The 21,892-nt window shown below is 47.0% G+C and overlaps 1 protein-coding gene across 3 annotated transcripts; it reads right to left on the reverse strand.

Annotated features, from left to right (window-relative positions):
- Window positions 1-559: 559 nt before the first annotated feature.
- Window positions 560-20,832, reverse strand: KHDC4 (KH domain containing 4, pre-mRNA splicing factor). 3 transcript variants are annotated; one of them, XM_081968182.1, is made up of 14 exons: window positions 20,712-20,832; window positions 17,514-17,745; window positions 16,856-16,984; window positions 16,248-16,327; window positions 16,030-16,082; window positions 15,014-15,180; window positions 13,188-13,399; window positions 11,856-11,916; window positions 10,769-10,826; window positions 9,891-10,141; window positions 9,086-9,202; window positions 6,322-6,434; window positions 4,851-4,939; window positions 560-2,118 (listed from the first exon to the last, which is right to left on the reverse strand). In XM_081968182.1, exons 1-14 carry the CDS (start codon window positions 20,756-20,758, stop codon window positions 1,919-1,921), a joined length of 1,809 nt encoding a protein of 602 aa, XP_081824308.1. In that variant the 5' UTR covers window positions 20,759-20,832; the 3' UTR covers window positions 560-1,918. The 3 variants fall into 3 exon arrangements, 2 of the variants coding, with proteins under 2 accessions (XP_081824308.1, XP_081824307.1); XM_081968181.1 differs by having other exon boundaries at window positions 9,086-9,244; XR_014176584.1 differs by having other exon boundaries at window positions 2,058-2,118; window positions 6,322-6,406; window positions 9,086-9,244.
- Window positions 20,833-21,892: the final 1,060 nt, after the last annotated feature.

Here is a 21,892-nt window from a genome sequence, read left to right on the forward strand (position 1 = left end):
TATGTGCATATGTGTGTATGTATATATGTGTATATAATTACACACACACACACACACACACACAGGCTTGCACAAGCTGGCTAGGGAATTCTGGGAGCCAGTAGATAACTGGGGAATTCTGGGAGTCGTAGTCTCCACAGGCTGGCTAGGGAATACTAGAGAGCTAGAATCTGCGAACTGGGGAATTCTGGGAGCTGAAGTCGACACTAGTCAAGGAATTCTGGGAGTTGATGCTGGCTGGGGAATTCTGGGAGTTGGATGCAAAAGCTAGCTAGGGAATTCTGGGAGCTAGAAGATGACTGGGGAATTCTGGGAGTTGAAGTCAACACATCTCAAAGTTGCTGAGGTTAACCTACATAGTTCAACATGTTAGGGGAAATGAAACGCAAACCTAGGAAAACTTCCAGGTTCTTCAACCAGCCTTCCCTGCCTTCCCCAAACCAACCAAATAAACAATTTTTTTCCAAAAACAAACTACGATTCAATGCATTGAGTGCTGTAGCTTGCTAGAAACCGGAGTCACCAGACTGCCTTAAAAAAAAAAAGAAGAAGACAAGAATGGAAGTGAACATTTGTACATTTATCGTGAAATTATGGTTCAATTTATTTACAACATGTAGAAAAATCAGAGAACAGACTGAAGTTTGGGGTGGGGGTGGGGCGAAGCAAACCCGCCAGGAAAAAAAAAAAAAGGAAAAATAATCCGACCCTTTTGTTCCAATTATTTTAAATACTTTTTTTTTTTTTTGTTTTTGCGGTCTAAACACACGGGAGAGAAAGCGGTTCCACTTTCCCAAGGCTGCGCATTTCATTGTGCAAAAACATAAAAAGATTATACCCCGTGTTTAATATCTAACAGTACTGGGGAAACCCGGTTAGTTCCGAAACGACGATTAAAAACAATCGGCTTAGGACTGACTTCTACCGATTCCAGAACATGTATTATTATTATTTTTAAAAAAAAAAACAAGGGAGGGGGGGAAAACCACCACAGAATGAAATCTGGTCGCCGCTCGCAAATTTGGAACAGAAAGGAAGACATAACCATACCAAAATGAACCCAATGCTGGTGGAGGAAGCCAAGATTTTAAATTCTAAGAGCTGAATTGCCTAAATTTCCCTCCGTTGTGCCGTCCCTTGCCTAAGAAAAGCCAAGAAACGGAAAGATGTTATCCGCCAGGTAGGCAGATAAAAAAAAAAAAAAACTCCACCCGGATCTAAACGGTGCTTACACAGCTACGAAAGCTGCAATTTTCTAATGCTAAAAATAAAAATGCTAAAAATAAACAGCTGTGGGGGGGGGGAACAAAAAGGAACAGAGACCCCATCTGGGAAAGGATTCTAGAGTCAAATAATAATAATAATAATAATGATCAAGCAAAAGTTTTTTCTGTTCTCCGTTCCAGAAGGGGGAAGTGTCACACGCACACAGCCCGGAGGAGGAAGGAGGGGGCAGAAATCCTTCCCAGCAAGAAACGAACACGGAACGGCAGCCGGTGTGACGTCGAGAGGGCCAAGCGGGCTGACTGGCTGGCCCCTCTTCCGGAAGCCTTTTCCCCCAAAAGCCGCTACGGAGAAGATTCGGGAGCCCAGGTGAGGCGAGGATGCTCCTTGGTGAGTGATCCCACGCAATCCGCAGAGGATCGGCTGTCGTGTCGTCAAAGTATCTGGCGGTTCCCCCCCCAACCGTGAGTCGCTCCAAACGGCGGATGTTCGGTACCAGAGGGGGAGGGATGGGGCATGAAAAAAACAGCCCAGCCACACGAAAAGAAAAGAAAAGAAAAATAGAGGCGTACTGCATCTCACAAGCGTGTGCAGAGAGCAGGGGGAGGAGCTTCTGGGTCTGCGCGGACTTGTCTCTTGATCGGAATACATGCGGTTTTATTGCTCGAGGCGGAAGGGCGAAGACGGGGGGACCCTAAGGGGCCATCCAGAACGGCATATGTTGCTTCGCCCGCTGCTGTGACGACGGATACTGGTATCCTAGCCTCCAGGTTTGGGAGTAGCTACTTGCATTTTTAAGACCCCCGTGGTCTTCCTCTTCGTCCGACGAGTCACCGGTGTAGGCCACCAGCCCCAGTTCCTTTTCTCGGCCTTTCATCTTCTTGGATGGGTGATCTAAAGGACGAAAGAGAAGGGGGGAAAAAGAAAAAAAAAAGAAGAAAACCAGCCCTCCCCCGCCCCACATGCCCCCCACACCAGTCCCCAAAATAAAGGGGGTGGGGAGGTAGGAAAAAAAAGGGAAGAGAAAGATCAAACGATTCCCCCAAAACAGGTTAATTTAAAAACACAAAAACAGAACAAAAACGTTAGTCGGACACCGTTTCGAAGGCCCCCGAAATCAACGTTTCACCCCCCAGATCGGTGGATGTCGAGCGACACGGCGTCCCGCCAAAGGTGTTGTAGTCCGCCAGTACCATGTAAGAGAACAGAGAGAGAGAGAGAGAGAAAGACACAAAAAAAGAAGAAGAAAAAAAGAAACAGAACATAAAGTTAGCGAGGCCGGTGCGGTTGGGGAGCGCTCCGTTTCAAAGAATATATGTCAAAAAAGGAAGAATAGATTGCCCAAATTGCTTTTTCCAAAAAAGAAAAAAAAAGAGGTGGCAAACTTAACAATTTGCAAGCGGGTTTAGTAGTGTAAAAATCAAAATTAAAATCGGGTTTGTTTTTTTTATTTTTGTTTTAAGGGGTGGGAAATTAATGCTAAACAGCTAATTCCCACAACACCGTCTAGTAACTATTTAGTAAGGCAGTATTCCTATTCGTCTTCTCCTCTTTCCTGTTACCCATCTCCTTTTCTAATTTTGACTATCATTTGTGGCTTGTAGTCTTTACGATTTATATTGTTTTATTTAGCATCCTATGACTATCACTATCTTATGTATCTTATGATGGATGGATTTTTATGATGACTTATGATCATGATTTATCACTTACAACTTTTATGTAGAATGAGAGCATATGCACCAAAGACAAATTCCTTGTGTGTCTAATCACACTTGGCCAATAAAGTATTCTATTCTATTCCATTCCATTCCATTCTATTTTTTTATTCTATTCCATTCCATTCTATATTCTATTCTATTTTTTTATTCTATTCTTCTAATAATTTTCTATATTCTATTATATTCATTATTGTATTGTATTGTATTGTATTATATTTACTCTATTCTATATTCTATTCTAATCTATATTCTATTCTATATTCTATTCTATTGTATTCTTCTATTCTATATTCTATTGTATTCTTCTATTCTATATTCTATTCTATTTTTTTATTCTATTCTTCTAATCATTTTCTATATTCTATTATATTCATTATTGTATTGTATTGTATTCTAATATATTTACTCTATTCTATATTCTAATCTATATTCTATTCTATATTCTTCTATATTCTATTCTATATTCTATTCTAATCTATATTCTATTTTATTCCATATTCTTTTCTATTCTTCTATTCTATATTCTATTCTATTCTTCTATATTCTATTCTATATTCTATTCTAATCTATATTCTATTTTATTCCATATTCTTTTCTATTTTTCTATTCTATATTCTATTCTATTCTTCTATATTCTATTCTATATTCTATTCTATATTCTATTCTAATCTATATTCTATTTTATTCCATATTCTTTTCTATTCTTCTATTCTATATTCTATTCTATTCTTCTATATTCCATTCTATATTCTATTCTAATCTATATTCTATTTTATTCCATATTCTTTTCTATTCTTCTATTCTATATTCTATTCTATTCTTCTATTCTATATTCTATTCTATTTTTATTATATTATATTCTTATTCTGTTCTCTATTCCATTCTATTCATTTCCTCTATTCTATTCTATTCTAATATTGTCATACTATATTAATCAGCATTCAACTAGGGAGGATATTATAATGTATAATTGAACTGTTGTTAAATTGAGGACCATATATTATGCATGTCGCAGGTGGTCTTCCTGTTTCTGCCTGGCTTGGGGGTTGCCACAGCTTCCTGAGAAAAAGAGAATAGCGTCTCGTGCACCCCAGGTCCCAGAGGCAGCTGAATGGGGTGTATAGAATAACGCGAGTTGGAAGGGACCTTGGAGGTCTTCTAGTCCAACCCCCTGCTTAGGCAGGAAACCCTACACCACTTCAGACAATCTCTTCTTAAAAGACTTCCAGTGTTGGAGCAGCATTCACAAGCTTCTGGTGGCAAGCTGTTCCACTGACTAATTGTTCTAACTGTCAAGGATATTTCTCCTTTGGTTCTAAGTGGCTTCTCTCCTTGATTAGTTTCCACCCGTCACTATTGAAAAGATGGGGGGGGGGGAGAAAAGAGAATGGGGAAGGGGCGGATTCGAACTCGGTTCGGGGAGATGGGGGCGCATTCCCGCAAGGAGACAAGATATCCTAGGCAGGACTGAGAAATCCTTATGTCAACTTCTAAAAGCATTTCCACGTCTGTTATCAAGCTGACATTGGAGGAAAGGGGACATTTTACAAGCTGCAGTTGGTGAATGTGATTGATGACACAGACTGAGGGGAGGGGAGAAACGGGAGTAAAGTTCAGCCATAATTTAACTGAGGCTTAGATCCGACTCCACATGGCTATTGCTGAGATGACTGGATTTCTTTTGAAACTTGGCCCGAGGCTGGTAAGGCATTTTTCGGAAACCTGACCCTTTTCCTCGCTTGAAAGAGGGGAGAAGCACAAGGACCCCTCCCCTCTTCCCCCAAAGGGACACATCCACTCGGGGTTTGGGGACCCCACTACAACCGAGCGAAGAGAAGCTGAAGGCTTCGAGACGCCCATCACCGCAAAGAAGACATGGCAGGCCTCTAGGCCTCACACACTCACCGTTGCTGCCCCCCAAGGACCCGTTTCGGTCATCAGTCTCCGGCTTCATTCCGGCCACTGGTAACGCTGGTGGTGGTGGCATCAGCTGCCTGTTTGGAGACAGAGAGAGGGTGTCCAGTAAGGGAGAGGGTTTGGGGAATAAAAACCAGGAGCCGGGGAGTTCTAGTCCCGCTTTAGGCGTGAAAGCCAGCTTGGGTGGGACATCAACCGGGAGATGGGGAATTCTAGTACCGCCTTAGGCATGAAAGCTCACTGGGTCTGATAATCACCAGGAGACGGGGAATTCTAGTACCGCCGTAGGCATGAAAGCTCACTGGGTCTGATAATCACCAGGAGACGGGGAATTCTAGTACCGCCTTAGGCATGAAAGCCAGCTTGGGTGGGACATCGACCAGGAGATGGGGAATTCTAGTCCTGCCTTTAGCATGAAAGCTCACTGGGTCTGATAATCACCAGGAGACGGGGAATTCTAGTACCGCCTTAGGCATGAAAGCTCACTGGGTCTGATAATCACCAGGAGACAGGGAATTCTAGTACCGCCTTAGGCATGAAAGCTGACTAGGTGACTCTGGGCCAATCAACAGGAGACAAGGAGTTCTAGCCCCGCCTTGAATTCTCAGTCTACCCCGGACTTGGCCCGTGCTCAGTGGATGGACCTTAAGCCCCATCATCCCTGTCTGCAGACGACAGGGGGGGGGAGGGGGGTTAGATAAGGAACCAAGTCTGATTGTTCGGAGAACAAAGGACAACACTAAAAAACGTATAGAATTCTACCTTGTCCTGCCAAGGTTTTCTTTTTCAGTCGTACTAAAAACAGTTGAGGGGAGGACAAATGGTCCAAAAAAGGAAAAGAAAGGGAGTGAAGGGGAAGTTTGTGGCGAGAGGAGACCTTCCTTTCTTCACCAAGTAGAAAAGAGGGTCTTAAAAAGAAATATAGAGCAACCCTTGAGAGAAAATGAGCTCGCCCCGGGAAAACGGGAAACTGTGAGAAGGAAGCCCAAGATTTCTCTGCCTTGATCTTCTTTGGTATAAGAAGTATAATTAAAGCTTAATCTCAAGACAGGTAGTCCTCGACTTACGACCTCGATTCAGCCCAACGTTTACATCGCTAAAAGCGAGGCAGTCTGTCCGGGGAGCTTGGCCCCCTTTTACGAACTTTCTTCCCACGGCTATTAAGGGAATCGCGGCAGCCGTTAAGTTAGCGGCGCTCCACTGATTTCGCTTGTCAAAAGGCGATCACGGGACCACCCTGGGGCACTGCGACCGTCATAAATATGCCGAGCTCCTGAACAACTGATCATGGGGTCGCAAGGGTGAAAAGCGGTGCAAAGCCATTTTGGCTTTCAGCGCCCGTTGCAACTTCGAAACGTAGTAAATCAAGGGCTACCTGTACATTTCTAGCATGTCTCAGAGCAGGTTTGTTGTTTCTCCGAATGGCCCAGCCTACCCCCGCAGGGGTGTCCCCACTCACCTGTCCCTCTCTCTCTCCTTTCCCGAGGAACCTGCTGGCTTCGGGCCTGTCCCATCCATGTCCGTCGGGATGCAGAATCCTGTACCTAAATTAGTCATATGAATGGGTCCATGCTATGAGCAGAAAAACACAGCGGCATTAGCAAACCTAAAACACGGACGTGAGCTATCAGCTCCTTCATGAAAAAAAAAAGAAAGAAAGAAAAAAAGCTCTTTTGCGGAGGCCCAACATTTTCCTGTTTCGTTTCCTTAAATAAGGATACGGCCAGCTTCCTAGAGATTTGGGGATTTCTTTTTAGGGACCAGAGGTTTGGAAATTGCTTAGCCCTAGAGGAGGGGTCAGCAACCCGCAGCTCTGGAGCAGCATGTGACTCTTTCATCCCTCCGCTGCAGCCCCCTGTCGCCGGTCGGCTCCACAATTGATAGCACTTTCAGTTAGGACAGGTAGAGGAAAAAGGACGCTGCGCTAGGAGGAGACTCTATGGTGGGGAAATTGGACTTCCGGTAGGCTCCAGAATTGAACGGTGAGTTAGGATCTTTGTGGATCTTTGGGGTTTTAAGGTTGCCGATCCCTGCTTTAGAGGTACCGACGCTATCTTTAACCAGGAGCAAAACGAGGCTGAGGAATAATTCTCTCAAAATTGAATTAACTAAGCCAGGGAAATTTATTTCTATTTTACAATCCAGAAGCCAAAGGCGGAGCAGTTTGGCGGCGTCTTTAAGACCCCCCGACTTAAAAATTCGGAGCTATCTTTACCCCGCCGTGTTTCCGTGGGCTTTTCTGCTTCCATTTCATTTAGTAGGGGGCTCCTCGACTTGCGATTGTCGCTGTCGGTCGTAAAGCGGGTATAATATCTGATTATACCTCTTGGGCAAAAGTTATTCAGAAAATTCACCGGTCGTTACAGGATAGGGAACTCCGCCCAACAGGTGCGTGGCCTAACTCTACAAACGCCTATCGTCGTCGTTCTTTTCCAAAAAGTTTAGGAAAAACTTCGCGGAGCAAAACTCACAGGTTTGCAAGTTTTCTTCCCCTTGTGTTGTATAAAGAGAGCCTTGGAAAGCGAGCGTTATCTTTTCTCTAAATGAAGACTACGCGACATTGGATGACTCGATACGCAATTTTGTTTGAGCAACACACAAAGAAGGGTGGGGTGGTTTTTTTTCCCCCTCCCTGTTGTTTTCACGCCCCAGGTAAGAAAACTGAAGTTGTTGTGAGTTACAATTCCCAAGCCAACCGTCTTCCCATTTTTTTTATTTATTTGAAAGCATTTCTTATTGAAAAGCATTTTAACAAAATCTCTGGATTCTCACCTCTAAATCTGGGCTGCCGGCTTTAAACCCGGACCCAAAATGCTTCTGTTGGAAAAGATTATTCCAAATCCCCCCCCCTTCAAATTCCTCCTTCCCCCCCTTCCCTAAAATCTGCTTTGAAACCCCAAAGTTGAGTTTCATCGCTCAGCGGTGGCTCTCAAGAGGGAAACAAAGCCGCAAATTTCAACTGCAAATCTAATTTTTTTCACGCCTGCAACCTCTTTGGTGAGCTTTAAAAAAAAATGGGGGTGTGGGGGGGGGACAACCCTGTCCACTATTCTGTCCATCTTGGGACAGCAGCTGCCGCAAATAAAGGTAAGACCTCGACCATAATCAAGCCCCGAATATCCAGGGCTCAGCGAGACAAAGCGGTGAAGGGAGCTTTGCCCCATTTTAACAACCGTTCTCGCCACAGCGGCTCAGCAAATCTCGCCGCAGCCGTTAGGTTTGTCACCCGATCGTTAAGCGAATCCGGCTTCTCTCTGCTTGCCGGGAGGTTGCCAAAGAGGGTCGCGTGACTCCCAAGGGGGAGGGGGGGGTGTCGCTGCAAACCATCATAACTGCGAGCCGTTTGCTAAGCCTCTGAATTTAGATCACGTGACCGCTGGGAACGCAACGGTCGTAAGGGGGGGGGGGGAAGGGTCATTTCAGCGCCGCTGTTAAAAGTGAATGGTTGTGAGCCTAACTGTAGATCCCCAAAAACACCACCCGGAGTCTTGAAAAGGCCCGTGGTGACCTCCGGCCTAAACGCTACACGTCCTATGGTCCCTTCTTCAGCAGAACTGGCCCCTAGGGAGAGACGGTCAGCACAGCTAATGCTTGAATGACAATTATGGAGGTAAGCTAAGCTCTACTGTTGTGGGCTGTCGGCCACCGGACCCTCCAGAAGTCAAATCAGAGGACGACGAGGAGGTCTGGCAATCAGGGTCAGCCTCGGGGCAATCGGAGAGCTCCCAGGGGGAAGAGGGAATGGAGCTGTCAGAGAGAGAGAGACAGAGAGAGAGGCGGAACCTGGGTTGTCCATCAGCCCTCAGATGGGGAGTCAACAGCCCCCAGGTCTGGAGAGGGCTGATGAGGAAGAGGGGGAACGGCTGGGTCCAGTGCCTGATGCGCGGATGCACAGAAGGCAGAGGAGAGGAGAGCAGTGGAAATCTACGGGCCGGTCCTTGGGACGGAAGAGCCACCGCTGCTAATGAAGCTCACCCTAGCTCTGGGGACAAAGGCATGGGGCGGAGATGAATAGATGTCGCAGACAACGATTCATCTTATGGCTGGACGGACTTGTTATCCTACTTTTTGCCAGGGTTGACGGCGCTCCTAATAAAGGAAACATTCGAGTTTACTTCGGAGGGTGTGTTGCGTTTGGGGAGCTGGATCAGGACACCGACAATCATTTTGATTTCAAAGGTGAAACGGGGAGCAGGTAAGGAAACGATGGCGGCTTACTGCACCTGATATCCCAACAATCCGGATTCGTGGTCGTCGGGTAGCTCCTCGGTGAATCGCCGCTTTTGACCCGGTTGAGGAAGAGACTGCATCTGGGGCTGCGTCCCACTCGGCAGGGGCGTCTTTCCAGGAGCAGCAGGCAAGAAAGGAGCAGTTAGCGGGGTCTGGAAACAGACGCACCATGAAAAAAATATTGAAACAGACCCCTAAGGTTGGAACCATCGTTCAAAAGACACAATGAAGAAAGTTGTATTCTTTAATTTTATTCTTCTGCTTTATTCTTGTATTAGCCGATTCCCTGGCCTTGGCCAAACTTGGCCCAACAAAACGACGTTTTAGCATGTTAAAATATTTAAAACTAGCCGATAACCCGACCTAGCCTGAGTATTTATTGATAGGGGGGGAAATGTCCGGACCGAACGTAATTTCTAATTTCTACAGTAGAAGCCGTTTGACGGCAGTACAGTAGAATCCATTTTAAGACACAACAGGCTGTATCTTAACAGAACAGACACCCCGAGGGGTGTTAGGGGTGTCTTTCCCCCACAGTATTTGTTTCCAGAGAGTAAGTCATCTGCGTACCAAGCTCTCCTCTTCTCCTACTCCTTCTCCTTCTTCCTCCTCCTCCTCTTCTTATTATTACTATTACTATTATCTCATCGCACATTGAGTCAAATGTTCAGACTGGATTTGGCACGTTAGTCTACAGCATTTTAATCTACCTATAGTCAGCCTTTCCAAGTACCTGGGAGTTGTTGTTATTATTATTATTTAAACTTTACTTTGAAAGAAAGCGCTGCATTTTCTTACCTGGCTGGTGGTAGCAGCGGGCTGGACTTGCGGAATGGGGTACTGGGTGGGCACGGGAGGGACGCTGGTGGGGAGGGCCAGTACCCCTGGTGCCATAGGAACTGCCGGAGGACCGATGCCTGGCATCACGTAAGGAGGCTGGCCCGGCTGCTGAGGGGGCGGAGCCATGGGGTAGGTCGCCTGGAAGCCGTTGGGGGGATAGTACGGCGGCTGGGGGGGAACGGTTGCGATGGTTGCTGGTTGTGCGAATCCTGATGGGAGGCAAAAAGAACGGCTGGATTGGAACAGGTTGATTTACAACGTTGGAATGAACGTGGTGGAAATGAGGAAAGGGGGGGGATTTAGGTTTGGAGAACCCCAAAACCCCAGAGGGAACAATCCAACCCATCCCTCCCAGGTCAGAAACCTGAAATACAGGTAAGTCCTCAACTTACGACCACGAGGCCAAAAACCTCTGTCCTTAAGTGAGACATTGGTTTGTTCTCAAGTGGAGGCATTTGCGAGAGTGAGTTTTGTCCCATTTTACGTCTTCCCTTGCCTTCAGTTCTTAAGTGGGTCACCGCAGTGGATCAGTTACGATCCCGGTCTTCCTTCTGGACTTTGCTGGTCCGAAGGTCGCAAAAGGGGGTGGGGCAAATTGCATGACCTTGGGACGCAGCAACGGTCGTAAACGCGAACCGGCTGCCAAACCGCTGAGTTTTTGATCACGTGAAAGCCGGGGGGGGGGGGGGGGAGGGAATGCTGCAGCGGTCGTAAACTCTGAAAAAAACCCGGTCTGAAGTCCCTTTTTCCCCGTGCCGTTGCAACTAGGAGTAGTCGCTAAATGAACTGTTGTAAGTCGAGGACTAGCTGTAGCTGAGCCGCTGGTCACGACCTACCTGTTAAGGGCATGGCGGGAGTAATCTGGTTCACGAACCGCGAGTATTCGGCGTGGACCTTAAAAGGAATTGCAGATTCGGTCATCAGGACCCAATTTAATTAATTTGATAATTAAACTAATCGATTATTATCATCATCATCATCATCATCATCATCAGAGGCTTTCTGCAATGATCCCCTCTTTGACGGCAACAGTTCATCCCTCAATTATGGAATTATTTTACTTTCCAATTGTTGTGGCCCGCCAGCGGAAGAAGGAGCTGGCAGCAGATTCGGACAGTGAGGAGGGTTGGGGAGAAACCTGGGCCAGTCCTGGAGTCTGGGGAAGGCTCTGATGAAGGTTCTGTGTCGGAGGCAGAGAGGGGGCCGAGGCCGTCTGACAGTTCTCAGCTGCCTTCAGAGTCAGACATCAGTGAGGCAGAAGAACAGCTGGAGCCTGTTCCCAGTGTGCGCAAGGGCAGAGCGGCCAGACGAAGGGAAGAGCTAAAGAACAGGGGGAGACTTGGGAGGAAGGCCACAGGTGGATGATGAATGGCCCCTCCCAGAGGGAATAAAAGAGGAGCGAAAGGGGAGTGGAGTTTGCAGGAGACCATCAGTTCGCTTCATTGGTTCGTGACTCTCCGAGGCTCCTGGCCAAGTTTTGCAGAGATCAGCCTGGCAGCTCTCCAGGCCAGAGAAGGTCTGTGACTTTAAATCCTCCCTTGAAAGACTTTGCTGGATGTGAAGGAGCAGAATTCGCAGCCAATTAAGAAAAGGGGTTTTTATCGTGACAAGGATTTGCTTCAGGCTCTTGGGAAGCCTCAGAGAGAACACCAATCTACCCTGAAGCTTGTCTTATACGGGTCATCCTCGTTTAGCCACCATAATTGGTGCCGGCAACTTGGGCGTTGAGGGGAACGGCTGCTAAGTACAGGCCATCCTCGGTTTCGTGAACAAAAAGTGCGCTTCAAATTTCTAGTCTATCTAAGGGAAACCTTTGTGACGGGAGCCTGGCCCCATTTAACGACCTTACTCGCCACTGAAGGAGTTAAGGGAGGAAAAGGGCAGCGGTTAGAAGTTAGTTAAGGGGGTTGAGAAGTCACTCACAGTCTGTAGTAAGTTCTCGCAAAGCTTTTTGGCTGCTGCCAGGCCTTCTGGCTTGGGGTGGCTGGAAGAGAAAGAAAGGAGCGTTCAGCGTGAAAGATGAAGGAATCTTCTTACGTTTTAGGAGTTTTAAAGAATTTTAGAAGTTTCAGGAACTTAAACCAGGAGAAAGCCCCTTGACAGGTGGAGCAGCATTGTGGAAGAGCTCTCTCTTTATCTATCTATCTATCTATCTATCTATCTATCTATCTATCTATCTATCTATCTATCTATCATCTATCTATCATCTATCTATCTATCTATCTATCTATCTATCTATCTATCTATCTATCTATGTTCTCCATCATTCTCATCTCTCTCTCTTCTCTATCATTCTCATTCTCTCTCTTCTCTCATTCTCATCTATCTCTATCGGCCTCGTTCTCTCTCTCCACTCTTCTCCATCATTATCTATCTGCCTCTCTTTCTCTCTCCCCTCTATCTTCTCTATCATTCTCCTCTATCTCTCTTTTCTATCATTCTCATCTATCTCTATCTGCCTCTTTCTCTCTCTCCTTTCTCTCCTCTATTATTCTCATCTATCTATCTCTATCATTCTCATTCTCTATCTTCTCTATCACTCGTCTATCTCTGCCTCTCTTTTTCTCCTTCTATCATTTCTCTATCATTCTCATGCATCTCTCTCTCTCTATTCCCTCTCTACACTATCATATCTTCTCTATCATTCTCATCTATCTCTATATCTGTCTCTCCTTCTCTATCATGTCTCTCTCCCTCTTTGTCATCTCTCTCTCTCTACCTACTCTATCATCTCTTTCTCTCTCTCTCTTTCTGTCTCTTTCTCTCTCTCTCAATGCCACTCTACCTGCCTACCTGATCAGTACGCTGCTCCAACATTAGTTCCCACCCCTTGCAAAACAGGGCCCTCCCGGCATTTTTAAAACATCTGCAAAACTGTTGACCTGTCAGGGTAGCCACAAAGTCGTGGGCAGGGAGAAAAATAAACACCCCCACCCCAAAAGAAAGCAAAACGTTTTCAAAACTGTTAACAAACTCTCATTGTAGAGGGGCATATTAAAACTCCGCTCTGGCAACAGGAAGGGCATCTGGCCATTCAAGAACTCGGCTAGCTTCATTCAGTTGTCTGGATTCCACCCCGCAAGGGATTACGGGGTCGTTAAATCACGATGGTAGATGTCTTGATCTTAAAGGCAGGGCGTGACCCTTTTATGTCTTGTGGACTTTTGACTCCCAGGGAATTCTGGGAGTTGCGGTCCCCAAACGTATCGTTTCCTTCCAACCTCTGATCTAAAGGAATCCCGTCTTCTTGCTTACCTGATGTATATGTACATGGGTTCGAAAGCTTCGCGGCCAGAGGCGGGTTCGATGCAGCCGGAGCCTTTCCCCCGAAGGAACACCTTCGCCCCCGTTTCTATCTGGATGTGCTGCAAATACGAGCAGCCCGGCCCTTCCACCTTCTCCTTGATGCTGAACGTGGGCACAGCGTGTTCCAAGCCCACAAACAGCTTATCCTGAACGTAATGCATCTGTTAAAAAAAAAAAAAAACACATATCCAAAAGGTCGCTCGGGGGAACCTGCTTCGGCCTGCCGATTCATTTTTTTTCTTACTTTGTCGGCTGGTAGTCCTCGACTTGACGACCATTCCTTCAGCGAACGGTTACGACAGCATGATTCGCGCTTCCGATTCACGCGATCGAAATTCGGATGCTGGGCAACCGGCGTGTAATTTACCCTCCAGCCCTTTGTTCTGACCTAGGCTTCCCCAAAAAAGTACGAAGCAGAAACCCCTTTTATTAAACGAGGGTGAATTCCTCTCCTTCACACTCAGCCGAGGCCTGGCAAACAGCCTCTCAAAGGAGTATTTATGACCACAGACCTTATCTAGATTGGAAAGCTGCCATGTAAATATTTTCCCAAATGCAAGGAAAGACTCTGGGCACAGAGTCTCTGAGATTCACGGACAGATCTTCACACTCCTGAAACATATCTAACAAACGAAGGACCAAATTGTTTCCTGCAAAAGCCCCCTCCCCTTTCGCTCCTCTTTTATGTCCTATAGGAGGCCATTCAACATCCACCTGCGGCTTTACTCCCAAGTTGACCCTGATGTCTGAGCTGTTCTTTGGCAGCTCTGCGCATGCGCACACTGGGAACAGGCTCCAGCCGTTCCTCTGCCTCACTGCTGTCTAACTCCGAAGGCAGCTGAGAACTGCCAGACGGCCTCGGCCCCCTCCCTGCCTCCTACACAGAGCTCTCGTCCAAGCCTTCCCCAGACTCCAGGACTGGCCCATGTTCCTCCCCAACCCTCCTCACTGTCTGAATCTGCTGTCAGCTCCTCTGTCTGCTGGCGGGCCACAACACCCTTCTCCTCTGGGGGCAAACAGCTGATTTCTCTCGGAGGAAATCTAGAGGGTACTGTTGGATGGCACAGTGAGGTCACTGCTGTCTGGAAGCTGGACCCCTCTCTCCATCGCATTTCTGTAAGAGGACGGTTTCGGCCTAGCCCTGCTCAACGGACCAGGCCTTCTTAATCCTCTAGCATTGGGTTCTCTAGAACTTTGGCAACTTTTAACGACTTGTGGACTTCAACTCCCAGAATTCCCCCCGGACCGTTCTAACTGTCGGGAAATTTCTCCTCATTTCTATGTTGCTTCTCTCCTTGATTAGTTTCTACCCATTGCTTCTTGTTCTACCCTCAGGTGCCTTGGAGAATAGCTTGACTCCCTCTTCTTTGGGGCAACCCCTGAGATATTGGAAGACTGTTATCATGTCTCCCCTAGTCCTTCTTTTCATTAAACTAGCCATACCCAGTTCCTGCAAGCGTTCTTCATATGTTTGAGCCTCCAGTCCCCTAATCCTCTTTGTTGCTCTTCTCTGCACTCTTTCTAGAGTCTCCACATCCTTTTTACATCGTGGCGACCAAAACTGGATGCAGTATTCCAAGTGTGGCCTTACCAAGGCATTATAGAGTGGTATTAAATAAATCTCTGCCTTTGGATTTAGCAACCATCAAGAAACACGAATCTCCTAGCTCTGCCCATCCTATCAACCCACCCGAAGCAGAGAGCAGAGTTAAACTGAACATGTCCCGTCCACCACGCTACCAAGCTGGGAAAATTCCTTCTCTAGCAATACTTACTCCGCCAGACTGGAAGGGCGTCTTTTGCCCCACGGCTGGGGGCAAGGGAGTTATGGGGGCGGGCTGGTGGTAGACTGTCACCGTGGCCCCATTGAAGGTGGGGCTGGATCCGGTGGCTGCTTTGACGACCCCATTGGTGATGATTTCTTTTATCCGGTTGACAGCTCCTGCAAGGGACGAAGCAACGGCGTCACACGCGGCAAAACCTTTACCTTCCTGTTGCTAAGCAAGGCGGGCATTAAGGGAGTCCAGCCTGATTTTATAACCTTGGTGGCCGTGGACGTTAAGCGAACTGAGTCCCTTGTCTCAAGCGAACAGTGGCTTTTCCCCCAGGCAGCTTGGTTTAAGAGGGGTGGAGTTCAACTCCCAGAATTCCCCAGTTAGTGTGCTTTAAGATGGATGAACTTTGACTCCCAGAATCCCCCAGCCACTGTGTTTTAAGAGGGGTGGACTTTGAATCCCCCAGCCAGCATGCTTTAAGATGGGTGGACTTTGAGTCCCAGAATTCCCCAGCCAGTGTGCTTTAAGAGGGGTGGATTTCAACTCCCAGAATTCCCCAGCCAGTGTGCTTTAAGAGGGGTGGATTTCAACTCCCAGAATTCCCCAGCCAGTGTGCTTTAAGAGGGGTGGATTTCAACTCCCAGAATTCCCCAGCCAGTGTACTTTAAGAGGGGTGGATTTCAACTCCCAGAATTCCCCAGCCAGCATGCTTTAAGAGGGGTGGACTTTGACTCCCAGAATTCCCCAGCCAGTGTGTTTTAAGAGGGGTAGATTTCCACTCCCAGAATCCCCCAGCTAGCATGCTTTAAAATGGGTGGACTCCAACTCCCCGAATTCCTCAAACAGGCATGCTTTAAGACAAGTGGATTTCAACTCCCAGAATTCCCAAGCCAGCACTTGGGAGTGACTAAGCCACAAAATCAGCCACAGGAACGCGAAGGAAGCCACATTTTCTTTCCTGATGCCCGAGTCCCCCCACATTTTTGCAACCCCGAATCCAAACCGAATCGACTTACTGTCCACCAGTTCCCTTGTCTGTCCTTGGACGTGCAAGTACAGGGGACGATCTCTGGGGAGAGAAACAGAGGAAGGCATGTTTCATTATTTATTTTTAATCATCCGAGCCCAAGACGAAGACTTCGGATGCTGAGAAAAATATCTTTTGAGTTGAGAATAACGAGTGGTTTCCTTCTGAAAGAGGTAAAACGGAGATGGAAACAACAGCAATACACACCCAGGGCCAATTTTGATTTTCTCTTCCACGGTCATGTATCGCCCCCGGGTCGAGACTGCCGCCCCACTGAGTTTGCTTATCTGCAGACGTTAGGGGGGGGAGGAAGAGGAGAAAGGGGGAGGGGGAAAAAATCACAATCAGCCATGGGAGAAAAAAGCTCCATGGAAGGTCCAAATTCCTCTGAATTGTCTCTTTCGCGAAGGCGTTTCTAGCAGGACCCTTCTCCCCGCCCCCCCTCAAATCACGACAAACAAGCTACACTTAAATGATGGTTTTCCTGTGGCTTGTTGGGAAGATAAAGAGGCAGATTGACCCATCAAAAGGAAGAAAACATAAAGGAAACGCAGGGTTTCTTGGCCCCGTGATAATTTGAAGACTTCAAGTCCCAGAATTCCCCAGCCAGAAGGCTTTAAGAAGGGTGGACTTCAACTCCCAGAATTCCCCAGTCAGCATGATTTAAGATGGGTGGATTTCAACTCCCAGAAATATAAGGCGGTGGCACGGACCTGTTTTAAGCCTATCAAGCTGATATTATGGGAAATTAAGGTACTGCAGAGCTTCCCCTTCCCCCCCCCCCCCCCCCCGCTTTCCTGGATAGGGCACCAGACCTCGTCCTGCGTCTGTCCTCTTGTTAGGAGATTTCGGCACGTGAGTGGCACATCGTTGATTTCCACTTCTGCGACCACGAGATCATCTTTGCTTTTGTTCACCGACGAGCCTTTGCCTGGAGCCTGGAGCTGCCGAAGATCAGAAGGGAGGATTCAAGGGAGGATTTATAGTCACAGACCTTATCTGGCTTGGAGAGCTGCCAGGGCGATATCTGCAAAACTTGGCCAGGAGTCTCGGAGAGTCCCGAATGAATGAAGCGAACTAATGGTCTCCTGCAGACTCCACTCCCCTGTAGCTCCTCTTTTATTCCCTCTGGGAGGGGCCATTCATCGTCCACCTGTGGCCTTACTCCCAAGTCTCCCCGTTCTTTAGCTCTTCCCTTCATCTGGCAGCTCTGCACATGCGCACATTGGGAACAGGCTCCAGCTGTTCTTCTGCCTCACTGATGCCTGACTCCGAAGGCAGATGATAATTGGCCTACGGCTCTGGCCCCCTCTCTGCCTCGGACACAGAGCCCTCATCCGATCCTTCCCCAGACTCCAGGAGTGGCCCATCTTCCTACCCAACCCTCCTCACTATCAGATTCAGTGTCTGAATCTGCTGCCAGCTCCGCTGGCCGCTGGTGGGCCACAACACCCACCTCCATTAACCACTAACCTTGTCTGCGGAGTTGGCCGAGGGCTTCAGCTTCCCTTTTGCCATCAACATGGCGTTGATTTTCGCGGCCACTGCCGCAGCGGCATCCAAAGCTCCCAAAGGAGCCGCCGAGCCTTCTGAGCCCAACATGCCGTCTCCGCTGCCCTGCATGGGCCGGCCGGCCACAGGGGTGGTAGCAGGAAGGAGAAAGAGAGCTGGCGAAGGCCCCGGCTGGTCCCATTTGCTCCGACGCCTGGAAATGAGGGGGGGGGGGGGAATATAATTTTTTTTAATTGCTTCTGTCCGCTAGGTCTTTTATTTCTCAAATCTTCCTTCTCCTTTGGACGTTCTAGAATACTTTGCTTCTGTTCTCCATAATCAGAACCTGCAATTCTGCTCCGTGACCCATCGTAGCATTAGAAGTTTTATATTAAAATATATTTTACTCTTTATACTGTTTCCAGCTTCCCTTAAAATATGAACAGAATCCACAATGATCAGTGTCTCCACTAGATAATTGCCGGGCAAGCTGGAATTAAATTAATCAAGCAAAAATAGCAAACGGGGAAATATCTTTAACTTCCTCAAACACCTCCCCCCACCAAAATAAGTAACCCAGACCTAATCCACATATCAAAGGATAAGGTCTGCAAACAGAGTTAATTAAATTAGTTCTCCCAGAGAAAGTGCATGTTCAGAAGAATAAAAATACCTCACACACAGACACACAAATGCCCCTCAAGGGACACCCTAGAATTATCATGTGACACCCCAAACTCCCCTTATAAAAATCTGCCGCTGTACCCCATTTCTTGGTGGCTGCCCCCAAAATCCAACTGTGCTTACTTTTAGGAATAAATATTTCTTCTTTCCTTAATACTGTCTGCATCTCATTTTTTATTTCTTCTTGCCCAACCCTGAGCTGGAACCCCAAATTCTTCTTCTGACAATTAGGTTGAATTCAGATCCATGAATTAATAAAAAAATTAAATTATGAATCCACTTAATGGTTTGTTTTTGCAGTTCACGGTCATTGTTGCTGTTGTGAAATCGGGGGAAAGACCAAATCAGCAACTTGAAAGAAGGACCTTGAACAAATAATTCTCACCCATCCATTTTTCGCTTCAAAATCCACCCAGAAATGAAACCTGGAAACAGCCGGCAGGTTTTCAAGGAAGAACCAATGAGGTGGCTGGGGCTGGAGAGAGCGAATCAAAAGCTGGGCCCCTTGAGGCGCTCCACCAATCAGGGAGGAGAGTGCCTCAAGTATAAAAAGGGGCCACCGCTGAGGGAGAGGGTCAGATTGCCCAGAGAGACTGTGAGGGAAGGAAGAGAAGATAAGACAAGACTGAAGTCACGGCCCCTGAGGCGAAAAGAGATGAAGTCACTGCCCACCTCAGGAGACCAGAAGGGGAAAAGAAGACCCAGAAGGCAGGCCCTCCTGAGGGGAAAAAGAGCTTGAAGTCACTTGGAGCCTCAGCAGGCGGGAAGGAGGCCAAGCAGCCCTGAAGCTGAAGGAGATCCAGAAGGAAGCCCCAATTCCTGAGGGGAAAAAAGTTGAATTCGCTGCTCACCTCAGAAAAGTCCAGAAAAGGAGAAGACCCAGAAGGAAAAGCAGTTCCTGAGGGAAACTTTTGGCCCTTTGGGAGGTGGAAAAGAGGCCAAGCAGCCCTGGTGCTGAAGAAAACTGGGCAAAGAAGACCCAGAAGGATGCCCCAATTCCTGAGGCAAAAAGAGTTGAATTCGCTGAAGCAAAAAGAGTTGAATTCACTGTTTTCTGGAAAAGTCCAGAAAAGGAGCAGAAGACTCAGAAGGAAAGGCAGCTCCTGGGGGAAACTTTTGACGCTTCAGGAGGTGAAGCTGAAGTTGAGTGAAGAGGAGAAGCCTGGAAGATGAGGAAGAAGAAACCCAGAGACCAAAAGAAGACCAAGTGAGGAGACTGGAGCCCAGCCAAGCTCCGGAAGGCCCCCAGGGCAGAATTTTGGGGTGAAAAGAGGGCAGAGAGAACAAAAAAGAGCTGAAGTCAAGGCCTGCTTTGGGGTGTGATCAAGATAGAGGATATTGATAGAAGACATGGATAGATAAGATGGATGGATGGATGGAGGGAAGATAGACAGACACACAGACACAGAGATGTAGACAGAACAGAAAGTAGGTAGGTAAGTAGGTAGATAGATACATAAATAAAGACAGACAGGCATAGATATAGGTTAGACAGACATATGGATACAGGATAGACGGATGGATGATAGATAAGAGATATAGAAAGACAAATGATAGATAGATAGATAGATAGATAGATAGATAGATATAGATATAGATATAAAAACATAATGGATGAACTAATTAATAAACTGAATAATAGAGAGATTAAGTTGCTCTCCATTGAGCTGTTGCTGCACTCTTGTCATTTTTCTTTGGGGAGCACATTTACGATTAAAAAAATATATTTATTTTTAACATATTTTCCGCTCGGCGCCCTTCCAAAGAATATCACCAATTCAGGGCAATACCCAAATAAAAGGACACAAAATTGGGAGATTTCTCCCCCCCCCCTTTCCGCAGTCCCTCAACTCCCCCACCCTTTCCCTTAAATTGTTTAAGGAAAATTAAATTAATTTTTAATTTAATTTCTTTAAATCCTTTGGGGAGGGGGGGGATTCACACGACTCTAAAGGGGAAGAGATGTCTTTAAACCACCCGGGGGCTATATGTAATACACACACTATTTTATATAAAAATGTGTGTGTGTGTGTGTGTGTGTGTGTTTATGTATATGTATATGATGTATATGTATATATATATATGTATATGATGTATATATGTGTGTGTGTGTGTGTGTGTGTGTATATATATATATATATATATATATATATATATATATATATATATATGTATGTATATGAGGTAATGTATATGATGTATATGTATTTGTGTGTATATAAATTTATAATATGTATAATTATAATATACACACACATACATTATACATACTTTTTATATAAATTATACACACACACACACACACACACACACACACACACACACACACAAATAGGGATAATAGGGGCGGGGGTCAGCTGAAGGGCTGGGGAAAAGGGGTGCAGGGGCTGATGGGAGTTGTAGTCCGTTCCCGGCAGGCCCAGGAGGCCCCGCTCGGGCGCTTTTTTTTACCCGTCCTCCGTCCCCGATTCCTCCCCGCCAGGCCGCCTTCCTCACCCGCCCGAGGCCCCCGGCTCCCGCTGCCCCGAGGCTCCCGCTGACATGGCTGAAGCCGCCGCCGCCTCCACCTCCACCTCCTTCGGGGAGAAACTTCCCCTCCGGCGTCACTTCCGCTTCTTCGACGGCGTCACTTCCGTAAAAGGGTCGCCTGAGAAACGGAACAACGCGCAGGAGGCATGGACCCTAGAACTATGCCTGTTTAAAAAAAAAAAGAAATGCAAAGAGGGATACAGGCGTTCCCTTCCGGGTTCACATTTCGGGTTTTTTTTCCCCCTAAAGCGCAGACGGGAGGGAAAGGGGAGAAATCAAGATTTAATGAGAAAAACAAGATTGGAGGATGGGTTGGAAGCCGACTCAGGAGAGGCAGAAGCCGCATGGGAGCCCTAGTCCTCTTTTAACGCGATGAAAAAGAGTTTAAAAAATGGAATTGAGTTTTTAAAAACCCATTGACTCCTTTAAAAAAAACAAATTTTGCTGTCTTTTTTGTTAAAGCTCTCCACCTGTGTAATTGAAATCCGGCCCATATTTCAAATATTATGTGGTGGAAACCCAAACCCGAAAGTGTTCTACACTTTCCTATATCTATGCCACAGGCCGGTCCTCACATCCGGCTCCTTGCCTCGCGGGGGTGGATGGGTAAGTGAGGCGGGTAGAACGCTCGGATCACGTGACTCCCTGCTTTCCCGGGCGCTGGAGCACGTGCTCTTCCTCCCCCTGAGCCCAAACCCACCAAAATAAAGGAGGGAAAAGAGAAATATTCCGATTTTTATTCTGAAATCATCTTAAATAATATACCTAAAGCAATGTCCCCCAATCTCTGCAACTGTTAAGACAGGTGGACTTCAATTCCCAGAATTCCCAAACGGCATGCTTTAAGAGAGAAGGACTCCAACTCCCTGGATTCCCAGCCAGCAGGGGTGGGCTTCAATTCCCAGAATCCCCCAGCCAGCATGCTTTAAGAGGGGTGGGCTTCAACTCCCAGAATTCCCCAGCCAGCATGCTTTAAGAGGGGTGGGCTTCAACTCCCAGAATCCCCCAGCCAGCCTGCTTTAAGAAGGGTGGGCTTCAACTCCCAGAATCCCCCAGCCAGCCTGCTTTAAGAAGGGTGGGCTTCAACTCCCAGAATTCCCCAGCCAGCATGCTTTAAGAGGGGTGGGCTTCAACTCCCAGAATCCCCC

Source organism: Natrix helvetica (genome assembly GCF_964273705.1).
Source record: "Natrix helvetica genome assembly, chromosome: 16".
NCBI classification, from domain to species: Eukaryota; Metazoa; Chordata; class Lepidosauria; order Squamata; family Natricidae; genus Natrix; species Natrix helvetica.